We start from the raw sequence: 23,045 nt of genomic DNA, 5'->3' as shown, positions 1-23,045 counted from the left end.
GCAAGTCGCTTCACAGTATTGCTATTCCAATGCCACTTCAGAATGTGGAACGGATCCTTGGTTGCCAAAGGCCAATCCAGAACAAGCTGCTTTAGGTCTTGACAAACTGGAAAGGTTTTGAACATGAATATAGCAACGAACTTTGTTGTTTAAGTACCAGTCTAGGTAAGCTCAGAAAGGTTCATCATCAGAAAGCAAGGAACATTTGATTTGAGGAAGACTCATTAACTCCTGAAGTCAGTTGATTAAGAGTCTGTGTGTGGAGGCTAGAGTCAAACCTCTGATTTTACAGGGGAATTCACCAGCAGTGGCTGTCTTGACTGACCCATCGAGATGTAGGTATAGTTGTCCTCCAACCCGCTTTTCCCAAGACCTTATGAGAAAGGTGATTAGGGAATGTTGTACTAATTGGTGTTCCCATTATCAGCAACTGCCTTTCAAAATTCGAATAAGAATAAAGTCCCTGTGCTTTAGGCTTTTGTCATAAATTAGCCTTCTTCTGCCTAATTAACTTTGTTTCCATACTTCATTTCTTTTTAGTGTTTCAAGTACTAAAACCATTAAGCTGAAATAGGTTTACATTCACATATAAAGGACAGGTATGAATTTTTTTCTCTTTCATTTTGGATTATGTATAGCTATCATTCCCAAAGCGAAAGCATTTCATGTAATTTTTCCCAAAGGTGAAATGACACATCTAGTTGGAGCTTCCCAGTAATAGATTCCATGAAATTCCTCATGATGAATATAATTATTCTACCCGCAATTCTTTTTCATATTGTTATTTGAAGCTCCCTCAATTGAGATGATAGCCTCATATCCACGTTTAAGTATTTATACTGACTTTCTTTCAGTAGATTTGTTTGACCTGTGGTATATACAGTTATGTCTTCCTCATCCTTAAACGTTCAGTAAATCTTTTCATATTTGAGCATTTTTCTCCACGTAATCATGCTCTGTCAGCCTCTGAGGTCAATGAAAGTACTACTGTGCATGTCCAATTAACTTCTGGAGTATTATCTGTGTACCTTACTCTGATATTTCTTGGTTTAAGCAGAATAGCTTATAGAGTTATGTCATGCTGGAGATCTCACTTTGACTTCCCTGTGCAACGTGGCATCAAGGAAGAGGATTAATTCCTACTTCTTTTGAGACAGGCCTGGCCAGTGGTTTCACAAACAAAGAATTGTTTTATTCTCTCAGTCTTTGGAAATAATGAGATTGATTGGGCTTTTTTCAAAATTTACATTTTCCTCTCATTGCCTAACTGATGCTTCATTGTCTCTCAACCGGGTTCAGAAATTCCCCTCTCCTTTAATGAGTGGCATTTAGAAATACAGTTCTCTTGTTAATCACTTTTTTTTTTCTTCTGGTTAGTTTCAGAAAACACGATGAGCTCAATTTCACTTTAAGGAGTTTGTTATACAGATGTCTTCCTTATGATACAAGTCCATGTTGCACAATTCTTTTTGATGATAGAGACTTGACTTGTAATTCTATAGGGAAAATTAAGTCCCTTGAGCATTGCTGGTTAGTCCCTTCTCTAACACTAAGATTCTCAGAGAACTGACTAGACTTCTGAAAGGGTAAAGGATTCCTTAAGTCTCAAAGGCAATATATACTCAGAAGTGGGACTCAAGGTCAGCTCTTCTTCATTCTGGGTGAGTTATCCATCCTCACTGACTTTCAAACTTCATTGGTCTCTCTCGGATTCCCTGGCTCAGAAACCTTCGGTTTTTGATTCCCTTTGTCTATCAGATACATTACAAACTGAAGAAACTGTGGTACAACCTTCATCAAAAAAAAACAAAAACAAAAACAAAAACAAAAACACAAATAAGGGATCTGCTTATTCAAGGCTGCTAATATTCCGACACTTGTACCTCGAGAGAAGAGATTCCAAAGACTGATGAAAATAAATCGTGACAGAAGGCTACAGGAAGTCAGAATTATAGATAGTAGCATATGGCTTCATTGGAATCAGGAAGAGAAAGCAAAGACTTCCTTGCTTTCACAAATTGTGAGGGTGGTTATGAGGGCCTCAGCCTACCCTAGGAGTTTTTGGTGCTTACGATTACCCAGACAGACATTTCCCCTCCCTAAATTCATTTATTCTGGAATACATTACGCATTTGTTCTGTTGATTCTGCGCACCTTTTGGCTTGCTTTCCTGCATGTTGGCACCCAGTTACACAGTCTAAAGATGTTAAAACGAGGTGACCATATAAAGTCCAAACTGAAAGTCAGTTTCCAGTAGCTGAGGAAAGTAACTCACATGCCAGTAAATGTTTGGGAGCTGAAGCAGTGCTGGCTACTAAGGACCCTGACAGTCAGGTTCTAAGGCGCCTTCATTCATCCAGCTCGTTTTCACTTTCATTTCGAGCCAAACTGTTCTAGCAGTTAGTCTGTATATTATCCTGCCCTGTATTAGCTCCATGTACCCCTTCAAGGCACATTTTCTTTTCCACTTTTGTGGGGAAATCTCTCCCTCCCTTCAGAAACTTTCTGAGATGGAAACGCCAAGAAACTTCCCTTCATTTTACTAGTCTTGGTGACTAATTATTTCCCACTATATTGATTGGTTGTTCTGTTGAAAGAGACTAAATGTAGACTTATTATAAAGATTATCAGGTAATGTTACAGAGCACATACTACTACATATATGAATATGCAATCCATCCCATCGTTTACTAAATCAGACCCAACAACCACTGCTCTTCCTGAACTTTTGAAAAAGAAAACCATAGAATAAATGTTAAATAGAAACAAGGTCAATTATATGGTAAATATTCAGTTACCGCAAGTGTCCACGTGTTCATTTGTAGCGACTGTAGTCTCCACGTTCTGAAATGAAGCCCGAGTTCCCCTGCCCACCTTGTCTAAATTATATACTGTCTTTTCCACTCATTTCTGAGGAAAATGGAACCATACAAAAGACAAACCCATTACCTTACTGTCAAACTTTGAATGATGCCCGCACACAAGATAGACATAAGGATAAGCATTGCTCTTTTCTAGCAGCATAGGCTCTCGCTCTCTCCTAAAACATAACAGCTGTTCCAGTGATCAATAGTAACTGAAGTGTTTTCTTGCTCAGAGCCTGAAAGATGAAAAAAGAGTACTAATTCTGGAGTCATGTTAGGCAATCTGGCTGTACTCTCTGTGTACGGGAAGATGATAGTTCATGAAATTTTCAGACAAGTTGGGTGAATAAAAACATTTTATTGAAATTAGTTTTCATAACTCTATTACTGATGCATATAGAGTAAATAGGAGGCAATATAATGTGTGTGGAGCTATTGTGGAAGTACCTATTTGAAAACTTTTTTCCATTGGGAGCAGCAGTCTCATATCCACCTCAGAATGTTCTGAGCCTGAACAAGCCCCTTGATATCCCACCTGATATTCCCTGGTATTGCACCTACTGTCAGTTGATTCAGACTGTCCTAGAGGAAGACTCGTTATTAGGGAAGAAGGTGATTGTTCTTGGGGTTGGTGCAGTTGGTATGGAATTCGCCATTAGTATATTAACAAAGGATTTGGCTGATGAACTTTCCTTAGTTGGTGGAATAGAAGACAAAATAAAGGGAGAGATGATGGATCTCTAAAACGTCAGGCTTTTCCTCAAAACATCTAAGACGGATTCTGGCAAAGACCACGTTGTGACTGCTAACTCAAAACTGGTGTATTTTTGGTTAGGATATGTCTCCAGGAGGGAGAAAAACGTCTTAATTTGGTCCATCATAGCATGAATATCTTTAAATTCGTCGTTCCCGGTGTTGCTAAATACAGCCCTCACTGCAACGTGCTTATTGTGTCCAAGTCAGTTTACATTTTCACATATGTGACGTGAAAGCTAAATGGCTTTCCTAAAAATGGTGTTATTGTAAGTCCTGGCATTCTGGATTCTCCCTGTTTCCTTTACCTAACGGGAGAGAGACTTGGTGTTCATTCTTCAAGTTGTCTTCCATGGGGCCCTTTGTTCCTGTGCGGACTGGTGTAAACTTTGCTGGTGTGTCTCTGCAGAACCTTCTTCCGCCTTTGGGAACTGTTGCTGATTCAGGGAAGTGGAAAGATTTTCTTGAACAGGTTATTGAAAGTGCTTTTGAGGTGAGGAAACTGAAGGACTTCGCTTCCTGCGCGATTGGCTTGTTGATGACAGATGTGACAGGAAGCATTATGATGAATCTTAGGAGAGTGCACCAAATTTCCGTCAGGATTTAGGGCGCATATTGCATTCATGAGGATTTCTTCCTCAGTATCTCATGTGTCTTGGGGCAGAATGGTGTTTCAGATATGGTGAAGGTCAACCTGAATCCAGGGAAGGAGAGCTGTTGATATAAGTGCCCAGAAACTCTTTGGAGAATCTAGACGGAGCTGCAATTTTAAAACCCTTTAATGTAGTGCCATTAAGTGAACATGGCATTGGTTACAATATGGTTTTCCAATAGTTGAAATTCTTCTCCTGATTCGTGATTAAACACCAGCAATGTCAAACCTGTGAATACACTCTAGTTTCTTCCTAAAGTTAGAAACGGTGCATAGTACAGTGTGTCTACCATTCCTTCCAATTCTTTTCTTGTCACATGGTGCTGGATGTGACTTGTGTAGTCTCCGTAGTTGGAATCAAGCGGAGACAGCCTCCCACAGGTATATAAACTACCTTTCTTTCTTCTATGAGGGTGGTAGAGTTTTCCATAGGTCCAGAAGACACCACTTGTATAGGAAAAACAGCAAACCTGAGTAAACACAGTTTTGTCAAATGTTAAAAGGAAATATTTGAAGTCTATGGACATGTTAAAATTGTAGTGTACATAGATAGGTAAACGGTAAATCTTCAAGAAGTTATATCATTCCGAAAAAGCAACCTAACTTCTAGTCAGAAGATAGAACTTCACATATGCAAAAAAGATAAATATCACTATGCTTTAAAAACAAAGCGAGTACTTGTGTAAAACAGACATCGTCAGTAAGAGGATGCTAATGGTTAGCATATTCTGTGGGAAAACATTTTAGCACGAAGGATTGGGGGCTGTCCTCAAGGCCAAAATGTCATGCTTTCAACTGTCATCTCTGTCAAATACTGGCTGAATGACCCCGAGTAAATCATTTCGCCTCTAAGAGCTCTAGGCAGCCCTAAGTTGCAGAGAAATGTACCAGCTGACATTAGTAGATGGAATTACCTCACCTCGGAGTTCTCTCTAAATTAGTCAAGGGTTAAAATTCACAGGTTCAGAGGCTGTTTCCTCATTGTACGTTCTTTGAAAAGTCAAATGGACATCTTGTCTTCGCAAGGTTATCATAAAGCAGAACCCTTTCCCCCGCTTTGTGACTACTCATTGAGATAGCTATGGTGAGAGTCTAAAAGGTGGTAATTTAAGGAAAAGAGGATAGGACAAATTAAAGAAGGAAAACCGTTTTTCTCCTTATTCCCCTTAGCTTATCTCAGAGACAAAACAGAGGAAGGATAAATGAACAAATTAAGCCACACAGTTAGGTGGCAATTGGAATGTCATCCTGTGGCGAATAAATATGCGACGAGGATGAAACCAATGCGCAATTTAAGTCCACTATTTACTTTTCAGGTCCATCTGATTGGGATTCTTCCAGTGCTTCCTTAAAAACTGAGAGTTCCGGAAAGTCCAAGGATTCCAAGTGTGGTCAGAATCATCCTTGGCAGTCAGTGTCAGTGACCAGAATTCCGTGTGGACGCACACCTAAGACAAGAAAGATTTCTACCCTAGAAGATGAAGCAGTTGGAGCTGGACGTGGCCCAGAGACTGAGTCTGAAGATGCGATTCGGGGACAAAAATCAGTCCCCCAGAAGCAAGCTGAACCACAGATCCCTGTAAAACCCTTGAAAGGTAAAAAAGGTAATAAAGAAGCATGTAGAGTTAGCGTTCTGAATTTTCCACAGGTAGATTATTTGCTCAGTTCGTTACCTCCCAATCTTTATTCGTCTTAGTGAGCAAAAAAATGGTAGTCACGCGATGACAAAATTCACCGTTGTCTTCTCCTTCTCTCGTTCATCCTACAAGCTGGAAGGTGCTTTTAGAGTAGGCATTTTGATCTTCTCCTCTGACAAGTGTAACGTTCCGCAAGCACGGATAGGGCGAAGCTTAGGGCTGGCTGATAAATTACTCTTCTCCTGTCTGTGGATTGCTTCTTCATTTTTTCAGTCTTTCAAAATATCAAACTATTTTGTTTACATAGAAATACATACACACTTAAAATCCCTATATGAATGAGTATTCTTCTCTCTTTTCGGTTCATTCATACTTACCTTCCCCATACCTTCAATAAAATCCATTGACCTTTTCCCAAATATGAAGTTACCTAGTGGATTATAAGACTGAGAAACAGTAGCACACAGAACAGTAGCTAGCACAGATTCACTCTTGATCTGGTGAGACAGGAAGAAAGCTCAGTGTCTTCCTTAAAGTAGTCCCAGGAAGATATTTTTCTTGATATGTTTCAGCAAGAGGATATCTCCAGCAGGAGTTAATATGCGTGTGGATCATGAACACTTATGAGTACTTCTATTGCTTATGTGTAGCATTAAAAATGGCAATTAAGAGAGAATGAAACAAAAGAATGAGAGGGGTTTATGGGTTCACATAGAGTTTTAGCAGAGACTGTCAAATTTAAGGCTTCATGACAGTCAGGAAGAGGATGTGTCAAAGGCACTTGTGCACAAAAGTTAAAAAGTTTCAGGGGAAACCCACAGAAAGATTCGACTTTTTTACTAGGCTTCAAAATCAAGTGGAGGTTCTTGGAAAATGATTAGATTTTAAACAATCTTGGCAAGTCGCTCCACTGTATTGCTATTCCAATGCTACTTCAGAATATGGAACTGATCCTTGGTTGCCAAAGGCCAATCCAGAACAAGCTACCTTAGGTCTTGACAAACTGGAAAGGTTTTGAACATGAATATAGCAATGAACTCTGTTGTTTAAGGACCAGTCTAAGTAAGCTCAGTAAGGTTCATCATCAGAAAGCAAGCAACATTTGAGGAAGACTCATTCACTCCTGAAGTCCGTTGATTAAGAGTCAGTGTGTAGAGGCTTGAGTGAAACCTCTGATTTTATAGGGGAATTCACAAGCAGTGCCTGTCTTGACTGACCCATCGAGATGTAGGTATAGTTGCCCTCCAACCCGTTTTTCCCAAGACCTTATATGAGAGGTGATTAGGGAATCTTGTACTATTTGGTGTTCCCATTATCAGCAACTGCCTTTCAAATTTGAAATAAGAATAATGTCTCTGTGGTTTAGGCCTTTGTCATAAATTAGCCTTCTCCTGTCTAATTAACTTTGTTTCCATACTTCATTTCTTTTTATTGTTTCAAGTACTAAAACCATTAAGCTGAAATAGGTTTACATTCACATATAAAGTAGAGGTATGAATTATTTTCTCTCTCATTTAGGATTATTTATAGCTATCATTCCCAAAGTAAAAGCATTTGATTTAACTTTTCCCAAAGGTGAAATGACACATCTAGTTGGAGCTTCCCAGTAATAGTTTCCATGAAATTATTCATGATGGAATATAATTATTCTACCCGCAATTTTTTTCATATTGCTATTTGAAGCTGCCTCAATTGAGATGATTGCCTCATATTCACGTTTAAGTATTTATACTGACTTTCTTTCAGTAGATTTTTTTGACCTGTGGTATATACAGTTATGTCTTCCTCATCTTTAAACATTCAGTAAATCTTTTCATTTTTGAGCATTTTTCTCCATGTGATCATGTTTTGTCAGCCTCTGAGGTCAATGAAAGTACTACTGTGAATGTCCAATTAACTGCTGGAGTATTATCTGTGTACCTTACTCTGCTATTTCTTGGCTTAAGCAGAATAGCTTATAGAGTTATGTAATGCTACAGATCTCACTTTGCCTTCCCTATGCAATGTGGCATCAAGGAAGAGGATTTTTTCCTACTTCTTTTGAGACAGGCCTGGCCAGAGGTTTCACAAACAAAGAATTGTTTTATTCTCTCTGTCTTTGGAGATAATGAGATTGATTGGGCTTTTTTCAAAATTTATTTTTTCCTCTCATTCCCCAACTGATGCTTCTTTGTCTCTCAACTGGCTTCAGAAATTCACCTCTCCTGTAATGGGTGGCATTTAGAGATACAGTTCTCTTGTTCATCACTTTTTTTCTGCTGGATCGTTTCAGAAAACACGATGAGCTCAATTTCACTTTAAGGAGTTTGTTATACAGATGTCTTCCCTATGATACAAGTCCATGTTGCACAATTCTTTTTGATGATAGAGACTTGACTTGTAATTCTATTGGGAAAATTAAGTCCCTTGAGCATTGCTGGTTAGTACCTTCTGTAACACTAAGATTCTCAGAGAACTGCTTAGACTTCTGAAAGGGTAAATGATTTCTAAAGTCTCACAGGCAATATATACTCAGAAGTGGGACTCAAGGTCAGGTCTCCGTCATTCTGGGTGAGTTATCCATCCTCACTGACTTTCAAACTTCATTGGTCTCTCTCGGATTCCCTGGCTCAGAAACCTTCGGTTTTTGATTCCATTGGTCTACCAGATACATTACAAACTGAAGAAATTGTGGTACAACCTTCATCTAAAAAAAAAAAAAACCAACAACAAAAACACAAATAAGGGGTCTGCTTATTCAAGGCTGCTAATATTCCGACACTTTTACCTCGGGAGAAGAGATTCCAAAGGCTGATGAAAATAAATCGTGACAGAAGGCTACAGGAAGTCAGAATTATAGATAGTAGCATATAGCTTCATTGGAATCAGGAAGAGAAAGCAAAGACTTCCTTGCTTTCACAAATTGTGAGGGTGGTTATGAGGGCCTCAGCCTACCCTAGGAGTTTTTGGTGCTTACGATTACCCAGACAGACATTTCCCCTCCCTAAATTCATTTATTCTGGAATACATTACGCATTTGTTCTGTTGATTCTGGGCACCTTTTGGCTTACTTTCCTGCATGTTGGCACCCAGTTACACAGTCTGAAGATGTTAAAACGAGGTGGCCATATAAAGTCCAAACTGAAAGTCAGTTTCCAATAGCTGAGGAAAGTAACTCATATGCCAGCAAATGTTTGGGAGCTGAAGCAGTGCTGGCTACTAAGGACCCTGACAGTCAGGTTCTAAGGCGCCTTCATTCATCCAGCTCGTTTTCACTTTCATTTCGAGCCAAACTGTTCTAGCAGTTAGTCTGTATATTATCCTGCCCTGTATTAGCTCCATGTACCCCTTCAAGGCACATTTTCTTTTCCACTTTTGTGGGGAAATCTCTCCCTCCCTTCAGAAACTTTCTGAGATGGAAACGCCAAGAAACTTCCCTTCATTTTACTAGTCTTGGTGACTAATTATTTCCCATTATATTGATTGGTTGTTCTGTTGAAAGAGACTAAATGTAGACTTATTATAAAGATTATCAGGTAATGTTACAGAGCACATACTACTACATATATGAATATGCAATCCATCCCATCGTTTACTAAATCAGACCCAACAACCACTGCTCTTCCTGAACTTTTGAAAAAGAAAACCATAGAATAAATGTTAAATAGAAACAAGGTCAATTATATGGTAAATATTCAGTTACCGCAAGTGTCCACGTGTTCATTTGTAGCGACTGTAGTCTCCACGTTCTGAAATGAAGCCCGAGTTCCCCTGCCCACCTTGTCTAAATTATATACTGTCTTTTCCACTCATTTCTGAGGAAAATGGAACCATACAAAAGACAAACCCATTACCTTACTGTCAAACTTTGAATGATGCCCTCACACAAGATAGACATAAGGATAAGCATTGCTCTTTTCTAGCAGCATAGGCTCTCGCTCTCTCCTAAAACATAACAGCTGTTCCAGTGATCAATAGTAACTGAAGTGTTTTCTTGCTCAGAGCCTGAAAGATGAAAAAAGAGTACTAATTCTGGAGTCATGTTAGGCAATCTGGCTGTACTCTCTGTGTACGGGAAGATGATAGTTCATGAAATTTTCAGACAAGTTGGGTGAATAAAAACATTTTATTGAAATTAGTTTTCATAACTCTATTACTGATGCATATAGAGTAAATAGGAGGCAATATAATGTGTGTGGAGCTATTGTGGAAGTACCTATTTGAAAACTTTTTTCCATTGGGAGCAGCAGTCTCATATCCACCTCAGAATGTTCTGAGCCTGAACAAGCCCCTTGATATCCCACCTGATACTCCCTGGTATTGCACCTACTGTCAGTTGATTCAGACTGTCCTAGAGGAAGACTCGTTATTAGGGAAGAAGGTGATTGTTCTTGGGGTTGGTGCAGTTGGTATGGAATTCGCCATTAGTATATTAACAAAGGATTTGGCTGATGAACTTTCCTTAGTTGGTGGAATAGAAGACAAAATAAAGGGAGAGATGATGGATCTCTAAAACGTCAGGCTTTTCCTCAAAACATCTAAGACGGATTCTGGCAAAGACCACGTTGTGACTGCTAACTCAAAACTGGTGTATTTTTGGTTAGGATATGTCTCCAGGAGGGAGAAAAACGTCTTAATTTGGTCCATCATAGCATGAATATCTTTAAATTCGTCGTTCCCGGTGTTGCTAAATACAGCCCTCACTGCAACGTGCTTATTGTGTCCAAGTCAGTTTACATTTTCACATATGTGACGTGAAAGCTAAATGGCTTTCCTAAAAATGGTGTTATTGTAAGTCCTGGCATTCTGGATTCTCCCTGTTTCCTTTACCTAACGGGAGAGAGACTTGGTGTTCATTCTTCAAGTTGTCTTCCATGGGGCCCTTTGTTCCTGTGCGGACTGGTGTAAACTTTGCTGGTGTGTCTCTGCAGAACCTTCTTCCGCCTTTGGGAACTGTTGCTGATTCAGGGAAGTGGAAAGATTTTCTTGAACAGGTTATTGAAAGTGCTTTTGAGGTGAGGAAACTGAAGGACTTCACTTCCTGCGCGATTGGCTTGTTGATGACAGATGTGACAGGAAGCATTATGATGAATCTTAGGAGAGTGCACCAAATTTCCGTCAGGATTTAGGGCGCATATTGCATTCATGAGGATTTCTTCCTCAGTATCTCATGTGTCTTGGGGCAGAATGGTGTTTCAGATATGGTGAAGGTCAACCTGAATCCAGGGAAGGAGAGCTGTTGATATAAGTGCCCAGAAACTCTTTGGAGAATCTAGACGGAGCTGCAATTTTAAAACCCTTTAATGTAGTGCCATTAAGTGAACATGGCATTGGTTACAATATGGTTTTCCAATAGTTGAAATTCTTCTTCTGATTCGTGATTAAACACCAGCAATGTCAAACCTGTGAATACACTCTAGTTTCTTCCTAAAGTTAGAAACGGTGCATAGTACAGTGTGTCTACCATTCCTTCCAATTCTTTTCTTGTCACATGGTGCTGGATGTGACTTGTGTAGTCTCCGTAGTTGGAATCAAGCGGAGACAGCCACCCACAGGTATATAAACTACCTTTCTTTCTTCTATGAGGGTGGTAGAGTTTTCCATAGGTCCAGAAGACACCACTTGTATAGGAAAAACAGCAAACCTGAGTAAACACAGTTTTGTCAAATGTTAAAAGGAAATATTTGAAGTCTATGGACATGTTAAAATTGTAGTGTACATAGATAGGTAAACGGTAAATCTTCAAGAAGTTATATCATTCCGAAAAAGCAACCTAACTTCTAGTCAGAAGATAGAACTTCACATATGCAAAAAAGATAAATATCACTATGCTTTAAAAACAAAGCGAGTACTTGTGTAAAACAGACATCGTCAGTAAGAGGATGCTAATGGTTAGCATATTCTGTGGGAAAACATTTTAGCACGAAGGATTGGGGGCTGTCCTCAAGGCCAAAATGTCATGCTTTCAACTGTCATCTCTGTCAAATACTGGCTGAATGACCCCGAGTAAATCATTTCGCCTCTAAGAGCTCTAGGCAGCCCTAAGTTGCAGAGAAATGTACCAGCTGACATTAGTAGATGGAATTACCTCACCTCGGAGTTCTCTCTAAATTAGTCAAGGGTTAAAATTCACAGGTTCAGAGGCTGTTTCCTCATTGTACGTTCTTTGAAAAGTCAAATGGACATCTTGTCTTCGCAAGGTTATCATAAAGCAGAACCCTTTCCCCCGCTTTGTGACTACTCATTGAGATAGCTATGGTGAGAGTCTAAAAGGTGGTAATTTAAGGAAAAGAGGATAGGACAAATTAAAGAAGGAAAACCGTTTTTCTCCTTATTCCCCTTAGCTTATCTCAGAGACAAAACAGAGGAAGGATAAATGAACAAATTAAGCCACACAGTTAGGTGGCAATTGGAATGTCATCCTGTGGCGAATAAATATGCGACGAGGATGAAACCAATGCGCAATTTAAGTCCACTATTTACTTTTCAGGTCCATCTGATTGGGATTCTTCCAGTGCTTCCTTAAAAACTGAGAGTTCCGGAAAGTCCAAGGATTCCAAGTGTGGTCAGAATCATCCTTGGCAGTCAGTGTCAGTGACCAGAATTCCGTGTGGACGCACACCTAAGACAAGAAAGATTTCTACCCTAGAAGATGAAGCAGTTGGAGCTGGACGTGGCCCAGAGACTGAGTCTGAAGATGCGATTCGGGGACAAAAATCAGTCCCCCAGAAGCAAGCTGAACCACAGATCCCTGTAAAACCCTTGAAAGGTAAAAAAGGTAATAAAGAAGCATGTAGAGTTAGCGTTCTGAATTTTCCACAGGTAGATTATTTGCTCAGTTCGTTACCTCCCAATCTTTATTCGTCTTAGTGAGCAAAAAAATGATAGTCACGCGATGACAAAATTCACCGTTGTCTTCTCCTTCTCTCGTTCATCCTACAAGCTGGAAGGTGCTTTTAGAGTAGGCATTTTGATCTTCTCCTCTGACAAGTGTAACGTTCCGCAAGCACGGATAGGGCGAAGCTTAGGGCTGGCTGATAAATTACTCTTCTCCTGTCTGTGGATTGCTTCTTCATTTTTTCAGTCTTTCAAAATATCAAACTATTTTGTTTACATAGAAATACATACACACTTAAAATCCCTATATGAATGAGTATTCTTCTCTCTTTTCGGTTCATTCATACTTACCTTCCCCATACCTTCAATAAAATCCATTGACCTTTTCCCAAATATGAAGTTACCTAGTGGATTATAAGACTGAGAAACAGTAGCACACAGAACAGTAGCTAGCACAGATTCACTCTTGATCTGGTGAGACAGGAAGAAAGCTCAGTGTCTTCCTTAAAGTAGTCCCAGGAAGATATTTTTCTTGATATGTTTCAGCAAGAGGATATCTCCAGCAGGAGTTAATATGCGTGTGGATCATGAACACTTATGAGTACTTCTATTGCTTATGTGTAGCATTAAAAATCCCAATTAAGAGAGAATGAAACAAAAGAATGAGAGGGGTTTATGGGTTCACATAGAGTTTTAGCAGAGACTGTCAAATTTAAGGCTTCATGACAGTCAGGAAGAGGATGTGTCAAAGGCACTTGTGCACAAAAGTTAAAAAGTTTCAGGGGAAACCCACAGAAAGATTCGACTTTTTTACTAGGCTTCAAAATCAAGTGGAGGTTCTTGGAAAATGATTAGATTTTAAACAATCTTGGCAAGTCGCTCCACTGTATTGCTATTCCAATGCTACTTCAGAATATGGAACTGATCCTTGGTTGCCAAAGGCCAATCCAGAACAAGCTACCTTAGGTCTTGACAAACTGGAAAGGTTTTGAACATGAATATAGCAATGAACTCTGTTGTTTAAGGACCAGTCTAAGTAAGCTCAGTAAGGTTCATCATCAGAAAGCAAGCAACATTTGAGGAAGACTCATTCACTCCTGAAGTCCGTTGATTAAGAGTCAGTGTGTAGAGGCTTGAGTGAAACCTCTGATTTTATAGGGGAATTCACAAGCAGTGCCTGTCTTGACTGACCCATCGAGATGTAGGTATAGTTGCCCTCCAACCCGTTTTTCCCAAGACCTTATATGAGAGGTGATTAGGGAATCTTGTACTATTTGGTGTTCCCATTATCAGCAACTGCCTTTCAAATTTGAAATAAGAATAATGTCTCTGTGGTTTAGGCCTTTGTCATAAATTAGCCTTCTCCTGTCTAATTAACTTTGTTTCCATACTTCATTTCTTTTTATTGTTTCAAGTACTAAAACCATTAAGCTGAAATAGGTTTACATTCACATATAAAGTAGAGGTATGAATTATTTTCTCTCTCATTTAGGATTATTTATAGCTATCATTCCCAAAGTAAAAGCATTTGATTTAACTTTTCCCAAAGGTGAAATGACACATCTAGTTGGAGCTTCCCAGTAATAGTTTCCATGAAATTATTCATGATGGAATATAATTATTCTACCCGCAATTTTTTTCATATTGCTATTTGAAGCTGCCTCAATTGAGATGATTGCCTCATATTCACGTTTAAGTATTTATACTGACTTTCTTTCAGTAGATTTTTTTGACCTGTGGTATATACAGTTATGTCTTCCTCATCTTTAAACATTCAGTAAATCTTTTCATTTTTGAGCATTTTTCTCCATGTGATCATGTTTTGTCAGCCTCTGAGGTCAATGAAAGTACTACTGTGAATGTCCAATTAACTGCTGGAGTATTATCTGTGTACCTTACTCTGCTATTTCTTGGCTTAAGCAGAATAGCTTATAGAGTTATGTAATGCTACAGATCTCACTTTGCCTTCCCTATGCAATGTGGCATCAAGGAAGAGGATTTTTTCCTACTTCTTTTGAGACAGGCCTGGCCAGAGGTTTCACAAACAAAGAATTGTTTTATTCTCTCTGTCTTTGGAGATAATGAGATTGATTGGGCTTTTTTCAAAATTTATTTTTTCCTCTCATTCCCCAACTGATGCTTCTTTGTCTCTCAACTGGCTTCAGAAATTCACCTCTCCTGTAATGGGTGGCATTTAGAGATACAGTTCTCTTGTTCATCACTTTTTTTCTGCTGGATCGTTTCAGAAAACACGATGAGCTCAATTTCACTTTAAGGAGTTTGTTATACAGATGTCTTCCCTATGATACAAGTCCATGTTGCACAATTCTTTTTGATGATAGAGACTTGACTTGTAATTCTATTGGGAAAATTAAGTCCCTTGAGCATTGCTGGTTAGTACCTTCTGTAACACTAAGATTCTCAGAGAACTGCTTAGACTTCTGAAAGGGTAAATGATTTCTAAAGTCTCACAGGCAATATATACTCAGAAGTGGGACTCAAGGTCAGGTCTCCGTCATTCTGGGTGAGTTATCCATCCTCACTGACTTTCAAACTTCATTGGTCTCTCTCGGATTCCCTGGCTCAGAAACCTTCGGTTTTTGATTCCATTGGTCTACCAGATACATTACAAACTGAAGAAATTGTGGTACAACCTTCATCTAAAAAAAAAAAAAACCAACAACAAAAACACAAATAAGGGGTCTGCTTATTCAAGGCTGCTAATATTCCGACACTTTTACCTCGGGAGAAGAGATTCCAAAGGCTGATGAAAATAAATCGTGACAGAAGGCTACAGGAAGTCAGAATTATAGATAGTAGCATATAGCTTCATTGGAATCAGGAAGAGAAAGCAAAGACTTCCTTGCTTTCACAAATTGTGAGGGTGGTTATGAGGGCCTCAGCCTACCCTAGGAGTTTTTGGTGCTTACGATTACCCAGACAGACATTTCCCCTCCCTAAATTCATTTATTCTGGAATACATTACGCATTTGTTCTGTTGATTCTGGGCACCTTTTGGCTTACTTTCCTGCATGTTGGCACCCAGTTACACAGTCTGAAGATGTTAAAACGAGGTGGCCATATAAAGTCCAAACTGAAAGTCAGTTTCCAATAGCTGAGGAAAGTAACTCATATGCCAGCAAATGTTTGGGAGCTGAAGCAGTGCTGGCTACTAAGGACCCTGACAGTCAGGTTCTAAGGCGCCTTCATTCATCCAGCTCGTTTTCACTTTCATTTCGAGCCAAACTGTTCTAGCAGTTAGTCTGTATATTATCCTGCCCTGTATTAGCTCCATGTACCCCTTCAAGGCACATTTTCTTTTCCACTTTTGTGGGGAAATCTCTCCCTCCCTTCAGAAACTTTCTGAGATGGAAACGCCAAGAAACTTCCCTTCATTTTACTAGTCTTGGTGACTAATTATTTCCCATTATATTGATTGGTTGTTCTGTTGAAAGAGACTAAATGTAGACTTATTATAAAGATTATCAGGTAATGTTACAGAGCACATACTACTACATATATGAATATGCAATCCATCCCATCGTTTACTAAATCAGACCCAACAACCACTGCTCTTCCTGAACTTTTGAAAAAGAAAACCATAGAATAAATGTTAAATAGAAACAAGGTCAATTATATGGTAAATATTCAGTTACCGCAAGTGTCCACGTGTTCATTTGTAGCGACTGTAGTCTCCACGTTCTGAAATGAAGCCCGAGTTCCCCTGCCCACCTTGTCTAAATTATATACTGTCTTTTCCACTCATTTCTGAGGAAAATGGAACCATACAAAAGACAAACCCATTACCTTACTGTCAAACTTTGAATGATGCCCTCACACAAGATAGACATAAGGATAAGCATTGCTCTTTTCTAGCAGCATAGGCTCTCGCTCTCTCCTAAAACATAACAGCTGTTCCAGTGATCAATAGTAACTGAAGTGTTTTCTTGCTCAGAGCCTGAAAGATGAAAAAAGAGTACTAATTCTGGAGTCATGTTAGGCAATCTGGCTGTACTCTCTGTGTACGGGAAGATGATAGTTCATGAAATTTTCAGACAAGTTGGGTGAATAAAAACATTTTATTGAAATTAGTTTTCATAACTCTATTACTGATGCATATAGAGTAAATAGGAGGCAATATAATGTGTGTGGAGCTATTGTGGAAGTACCTATTTGAAAACTTTTTTCCATTGGGAGCAGCAGTCTCATATCCACCTCAGAATGTTCTGAGCCTGAACAAGCCCCTTGATATCCCACCTGATACTCCCTGGTATTGCACCTACTGTCAGTTGATTCAGACTGTCCTAGAGGAAGACTCGTTATTAGGGAAGAAGGTGATTGTTCTTGGGGTTGGTGCAGTTGGTATGGAATTCGCCATTAGTATATTAACAAAGGATTTGGCTGATGAACTTTCCTTAGTTGGTGGAATAGAAGACAAAATAAAGGGAGAGATGATGGATCTCTAAAACGTCAGGCTTTTCCTCAAAACATCTAAGACGGATTCTGGCAAAGACCACGTTGTGACTGCTAACTCAAAACTGGTGTATTTTTGGTTAGGATATGTCTCCAGGAGGGAGAAAAACGTCTTAATTTGGTCCATCATAGCATGAATATCTTTAAATTCGTCGTTCCCGGTGTTGCTAAATACAGCCCTCACTGCAACGTGCTTATTGTGTCCAAGTCAGTTTACATTTTCACATATGTGACGTGAAAGCTAAATGGCTTTCCTAAAAATGGTGTTATTGTAAGTCCTGGCATTCTGGATTCTCCCTGTTTCCTTTACCTAACGGGAGAGAGACTTGGTGTTCATTCTTCAAGTTGTCTTCCATGGGGCCCTTTGTTCCTGTGCGGACTGGTGTAAACTTTGCTGGTGTGTCTCTGCAGAACCTTCTTCCGCCTTTGGGAACTGTTGCTGATTCAGGGAAGTGGAAAGATTTTCTTGAACAGGTTATTGAAAGTGCTTTTGAGGTGAGGAAACTGAAGGACTTCACTTCCTGCGCGATTGGCTTGTTGATGACAGATGTGACAGGAAGCATTATGATGAATCTTAGGAGAGTGCACCAAATTTCCGTCAGGATTTAGGGCGCATATTGCATTCATGAGGATTTCTTCCTCAGTATCTCATGTGTCTTGGGGCAGAATGGTGTTTCAGATATGGTGAAGGTCAACCTGAATCCAGGGAAGGAGAGCTGTTGATATAAGTGCCCAGAAACTCTTTGGAGAATCTAGACGGAGCTGCAATTTTAAAACCCTTTAATGTAGTGCCATTAAGTGAACATGGCATTGGTTACAATATGGTTTTCCAATAGTTGAAATTCTTCTTCTGATTCGTGATTAAACACCAGCAATGTCAAACCTGTGAATACACTCTAGTTTCTTCCTAAAGTTAGAAACGGTGCATAGTACAGTGTGTCTACCATTCCTTCCAATTCTTTTCTTGTCACATGGTGCTGGATGTGACTTGTGTAGTCTCCGTAGTTGGAATCAAGCGGAGACAGCCACCCACAGGTATATAAACTACCTTTCTTTCTTCTATGAGGGTGGTAGAGTTTTCCATAGGTCCAGAAGACACCACTTGTATAGGAAAAACAGCAAACCTGAGTAAACACAGTTTTGTCAAATGTTAAAAGGAAATATTTGAAGTCTATGGACATGTTAAAATTGTAGTGTACATAGATAGGTAAACGGTAAATCTTCAAGAAGTTATATCATTCCGAAAAAGCAACCTAACTTCTAGTCAGAAGATAGAACTTCACATATGCAAAAAAGATAAATATCACTATGCTTTAAAAACAAAGCGAGTACTTGTGTAAAACAGACATCGTCAGTAAGAGGATGCTAATGGTTAGCATATTCTGTGGGAAAACATTTTAGCACGAAGGATTGGGGGCTGTCCTCAAGGCCAAAATGTCATGCTTTCAACTGTCATCTCTGTCAAATACTGGCTGAATGACCCCGAGTAAATCATTTCGCCTCTAAGAGCTCTAGGCAGCCCTAAGTTGCAGAGAAATGTACCAGCTGACATTAGTAGATGGAATTACCTCACCTCGGAGTTCTCTCTAAATTAGTCAAGGGTTAAAATTCACAGGTTCAGAGGCTGTTTCCTCATTGTACGTTCTTTGAAAAGTCAAATGGACATCTTGTCTTCGCAAGGTTATCATAAAGCAGAACCCTTTCCCCCGCTTTGTGACTACTCATTGAGATAGCTATGGTGAGAGTCTAAAAGGTGGTAATTTAAGGAAAAGAGGATAGGACAAATTAAAGAAGGAAAACCGTTTTTCTCCTTATTCCCCTTAGCTTATCTCAGAGACAAAACAGAGGAAGGATAAATGAACAAATTAAGCCACACAGTTAGGTGGCAATTGGAATGTCATCCTGTGGCGAATAAATATGCGACGAGGATGAAACCAATGCGCAATTTAAGTCCACTATTTACTTTTCAGGTCCATCTGATTGGGATTCTTCCAGTGCTTCCTTAAAAACTGAGAGTTCCGGAAAGTCCAAGGATTCCAAGTGTGGTCAGAATCATCCTTGGCAGTCAGTGTCAGTGACCAGAATTCCGTGTGGACGCACACCTAAGACAAGAAAGATTTCTACCCTAGAAGATGAAGCAGTTGGAGCTGGACGTGGCCCAGAGACTGAGTCTGAAGATGCGATTCGGGGACAAAAATCAGTCCCCCAGAAGCAAGCTGAACCACAGATCCCTGTAAAACCCTTGAAAGGTAAAAAAGGTAATAAAGAAGCATGTAGAGTTAGCGTTCTGAATTTTCCACAGGTAGATTATTTGCTCAGTTCGTTACCTCCCAATCTTTATTCGTCTTAGTGAGCAAAAAAATGATAGTCACGCGATGACAAAATTCACCGTTGTCTTCTCCTTCTCTCGTTCATCCTACAAGCTGGAAGGTGCTTTTAGAGTAGGCATTTTGATCTTCTCCTCTGACAAGTGTAACGTTCCGCAAGCACGGATAGGGCGAAGCTTAGGGCTGGCTGATAAATTACTCTTCTCCTGTCTGTGGATTGCTTCTTCATTTTTTCAGTCTTTCAAAATATCAAACTATTTTGTTTACATAGAAATACATACACACTTAAAATCCCTATATGAATGAGTATTCTTCTCTCTTTTCGGTTCATTCATACTTACCTTCCCCATACCTTCAATAAAATCCATTCACCTTTTCCCAAATATGAAGTTACCTAGTGGATTATAAGACTGAGAAACAGTAGCACACAGAACAGTAGCTAGCACAGATTCACTCTTGATCTGGTGAGACAGGAAGAAAGCTCAGTGTCTTCCTTAAAGTAGTCCCAGGAAGATATTTTTCTTGATATGTTTCAGCAAGAGGATATCTCCAGCAGGAGTTAATATGCGTGTGGATCATGAACACTTATGAGTACTTCTATTGCTTATGTGTAGCATTAAAAATCCCAATTAAGAGAGAATGAAACAAAAGAATGAGAGGGGTTTATGGGTTCACATAGAGTTTTAGCAGAGACTGTCAAATTTAAGGCTTCATGACAGTCAGGAAGAGGATGTGTCAAAGGCACTTGTGCACAAAAGTTAAAAAGTTTCAGGGGAAACCCACAGAAAGATTCGACTTTTTTACTAGGCTTCAAAATCAAGTGGAGGTTCTTGGAAAATGATTAGATTTTAAACAATCTTGGCAAGTCGCTCCACTGTATTGCTATTCCAATGCTACTTCAGAATATGGAACTGATCCTTGGTTGCCAAAGGCCAATCCAGAACAAGCTACCTTAGGTCTTGACAAACTGGAAAGGTTTTGAACATGAATATAGCAATGAACTCTGTTGTTTAAGGACCAGTCTAAGTAAGCTCAGTAAGGTTCATCATCAGAAAGCAAGCAACATTTGAGGAAGACTCATTCACTCCTGAAGTCCGTTGATTAAGAGTCAGTGTGTAGAGGCTTGAGTGAAACCTCTGATTTTATAGGGGAATTCACAAGCAGTGCCTGTCTTGACTGACCCATCGAGATGTAGGTATAGTTGCCCTCCAACCCGTTTTTCCCAAGACCTTATATGAGAGGTGATTAGGGAATCTTGTACTATTTGGTGTTCCCATTATCAGCAACTGCCTTTCAAATTTGAAATAAGAATAATGTCTCTGTGGTTTAGGCCTTTGTCATAAATTAGCCTTCTCCTGTCTAATTAACTTTGTTTCCATACTTCATTTCTTTTTATTGTTTCAAGTACTAAAACCATTAAGCTGAAATAGGTTTACATTCACATATAAAGTAGAGGTATGAATTATTTTCTCTCTCATTTAGGATTATTTATAGCTATCATTCCCAAAGTAAAAGCATTTGATTTAACTTTTCCCAAAGGTGAAATGACACATCTAGTTGGAGCTTCCCAGTAATAGTTTCCATGAAATTATTCATGATGGAATATAATTATTCTACCCGCAATTTTTTTCATATTGCTATTTGAAGCTGCCTCAATTGAGATGATTGCCTCATATTCACGTTTAAGTATTTATACTGACTTTCTTTCAGTAGATTTTTTTGACCTGTGGTATATACAGTTATGTCTTCCTCATCTTTAAACATTCAGTAAATCTTTTCATTTTTGAGCATTTTTCTCCATGTGATCATGTTTTGTCAGCCTCTGAGGTCAATGAAAGTACTACTGTGAATGTCCAATTAACTGCTGGAGTATTATCTGTGTACCTTACTCTGCTATTTCTTGGCTTAAGCAGAATAGCTTATAGAGTTATGTAATGCTACAGATCTCACTTTGCCTTCCCTATGCAATGTGGCATCAAGGAAGAGGATTTTTTCCTACTTCTTTTGAGACAGGCCTGGCCAGAGGTTTCACAAACAAAGAATTGTTTTATTCTCTCTGTCTTTGGAGATAATGAGATTGATTGGGCTTTTTTCAAAATTTATTTTTTCCTCTCATTCCCCAACTGATGCTTCTTTGTCTCTCAACTGGCTTCAGAAATTCACCTCTCCTGTAATGGGTGGCATTTAGAGATACAGTTCTCTTGTTCATCACTTTTTTTCTGCTGGTTCGTTTCAGAAAACACGATGAGCTCAATTTCACTTTAAGGAGTTTGTTATACAGATGTCTTCCCTATGATACAAGTCCATGTTGCACAATTCTTTTTGATGATAGAGACTTGACTTGTAATTCTATTGGGAAAATTAAGTCCCTTGAGCATTGCTGGTTAGTACCTTCTCTAACACTCAGATTCTCAGAGAACTGCTTAGACTTCTGAAAGGGTAAAGGATTTCTTAAGTCTTACAGGCAGTATATACTTAGAAGTGGGACTCAAGGTCAGGTCTCCGTCATTCTGGGTGAGTTATCCATCCACACTGACTTTCAAACTTCATTGGTCTCTCTCGGATTCCCTGGCTCAGAAACCTTCGGTTTTTGATTCCCTTTGTCTATCAGATACATTAGAAACTGAAGAAACTGTGGTACAACCTTCATCTAAAAAAAAAAAAAAATACAACCAAAACCAAAAGCACAAAGAAGGGATCTAATTATTCAAGGCTGCTAATATTCTGACACTTTTACCTCGGGAGAAGAGATTCCAAAGTCTGATGAAAATAAATCGTGACAGAAGGCTACAGGAAGTCAGAATTATAGACAGTAGTATATGGCTTCATTGGAATCAGGAAGAGAAAGGAAAGACTTCCTTGCTTTCACAAATTGTGAGGGTGGTTATGAGTGCTTCAGCCTACCCTAGGAGTTTTTGTTGCTTACGATTACCCAGACAGACATTTCCCCTCCCGAAATGCATTTATTCTAGAATACTTTATTCATTTGTTCTGTTGATTCTGGGCACCTTTTGGCTCACTTTCCTGCAAGTTAGCATCCGGTTACGTAGTCTAAAGATGTTAAAACGAGGTGGCCATATAAAGTCCAAACTGAATGTAAGTTTCCAATGGCTTAGGAAAGTAACTCAAAGGCCTGCAAATGTTTGGGAGAGGAAGCAGTGCTGGCTACTAAGGACCCTGACAGTCAGGTTCTAAGGCGCCTTCATTCATCCAGCTCGTTTTCACTTTCATTGCAACCCAAATTGTTCTGTCAGTCATTCTCTATATTATCCTGTCCTATATTACCTCTATGTGCCCCTATAGGGCACATTATCATTTCCATATTTCTGTGGTAATCTCCCTCTTCCTTCAGATGCTTTCTGAGATGGAAACTCCACGAAGCTTTCCTGCATTTTATTGTTCTTGTGAACCGATGATTTCCCATTATATTGTTTTGTTGTTCTGTTGAAAGAGATTAAAGGTAGACTTATTATAATGATTGTCGACTAATGTTACAGAGCACCTATACTCCATATATGAAAAT

The 23,045-nt window shown here is 39.2% G+C and overlaps 1 protein-coding gene across 14 annotated transcripts in view; it reads left to right on the top strand.

Annotated features, from left to right (window-relative positions):
• LOC140512549 (uncharacterized) overlaps positions 1–23,045 on the top strand; it is a 327,182-nt gene that overhangs the window by 261,036 nt on the left and 43,101 nt on the right. For 11 of the 14 annotated variants that reach the window (XM_072621713.1, XM_072621712.1, XM_072621709.1 and 8 more), the window contains 3 exons: positions 5,586–5,873; positions 12,376–12,663; positions 19,166–19,453. In XM_072621713.1, the coding sequence (XP_072477814.1) occupies positions 5,586–5,873; positions 12,376–12,663; positions 19,166–19,453 (864 nt within the window). The remainder of the gene's footprint in view (positions 1–5,585; positions 5,874–12,375; positions 12,664–19,165; positions 19,454–23,045) is intronic. The other 3 variants (XM_072621707.1, XM_072621706.1, XM_072621708.1) reach the window with 3 other exon arrangements.

This window comes from Notamacropus eugenii, chromosome 6 (assembly GCF_028372415.1).
Source record: "Notamacropus eugenii isolate mMacEug1 chromosome 6, mMacEug1.pri_v2, whole genome shotgun sequence".
Classification (NCBI taxonomy): domain Eukaryota; kingdom Metazoa; phylum Chordata; class Mammalia; order Diprotodontia; family Macropodidae; genus Notamacropus; species Notamacropus eugenii.
The sequence above is the reverse complement of the archived record's forward strand: the minus strand, read 5'-3'. Positions and strand labels throughout refer to the sequence as shown.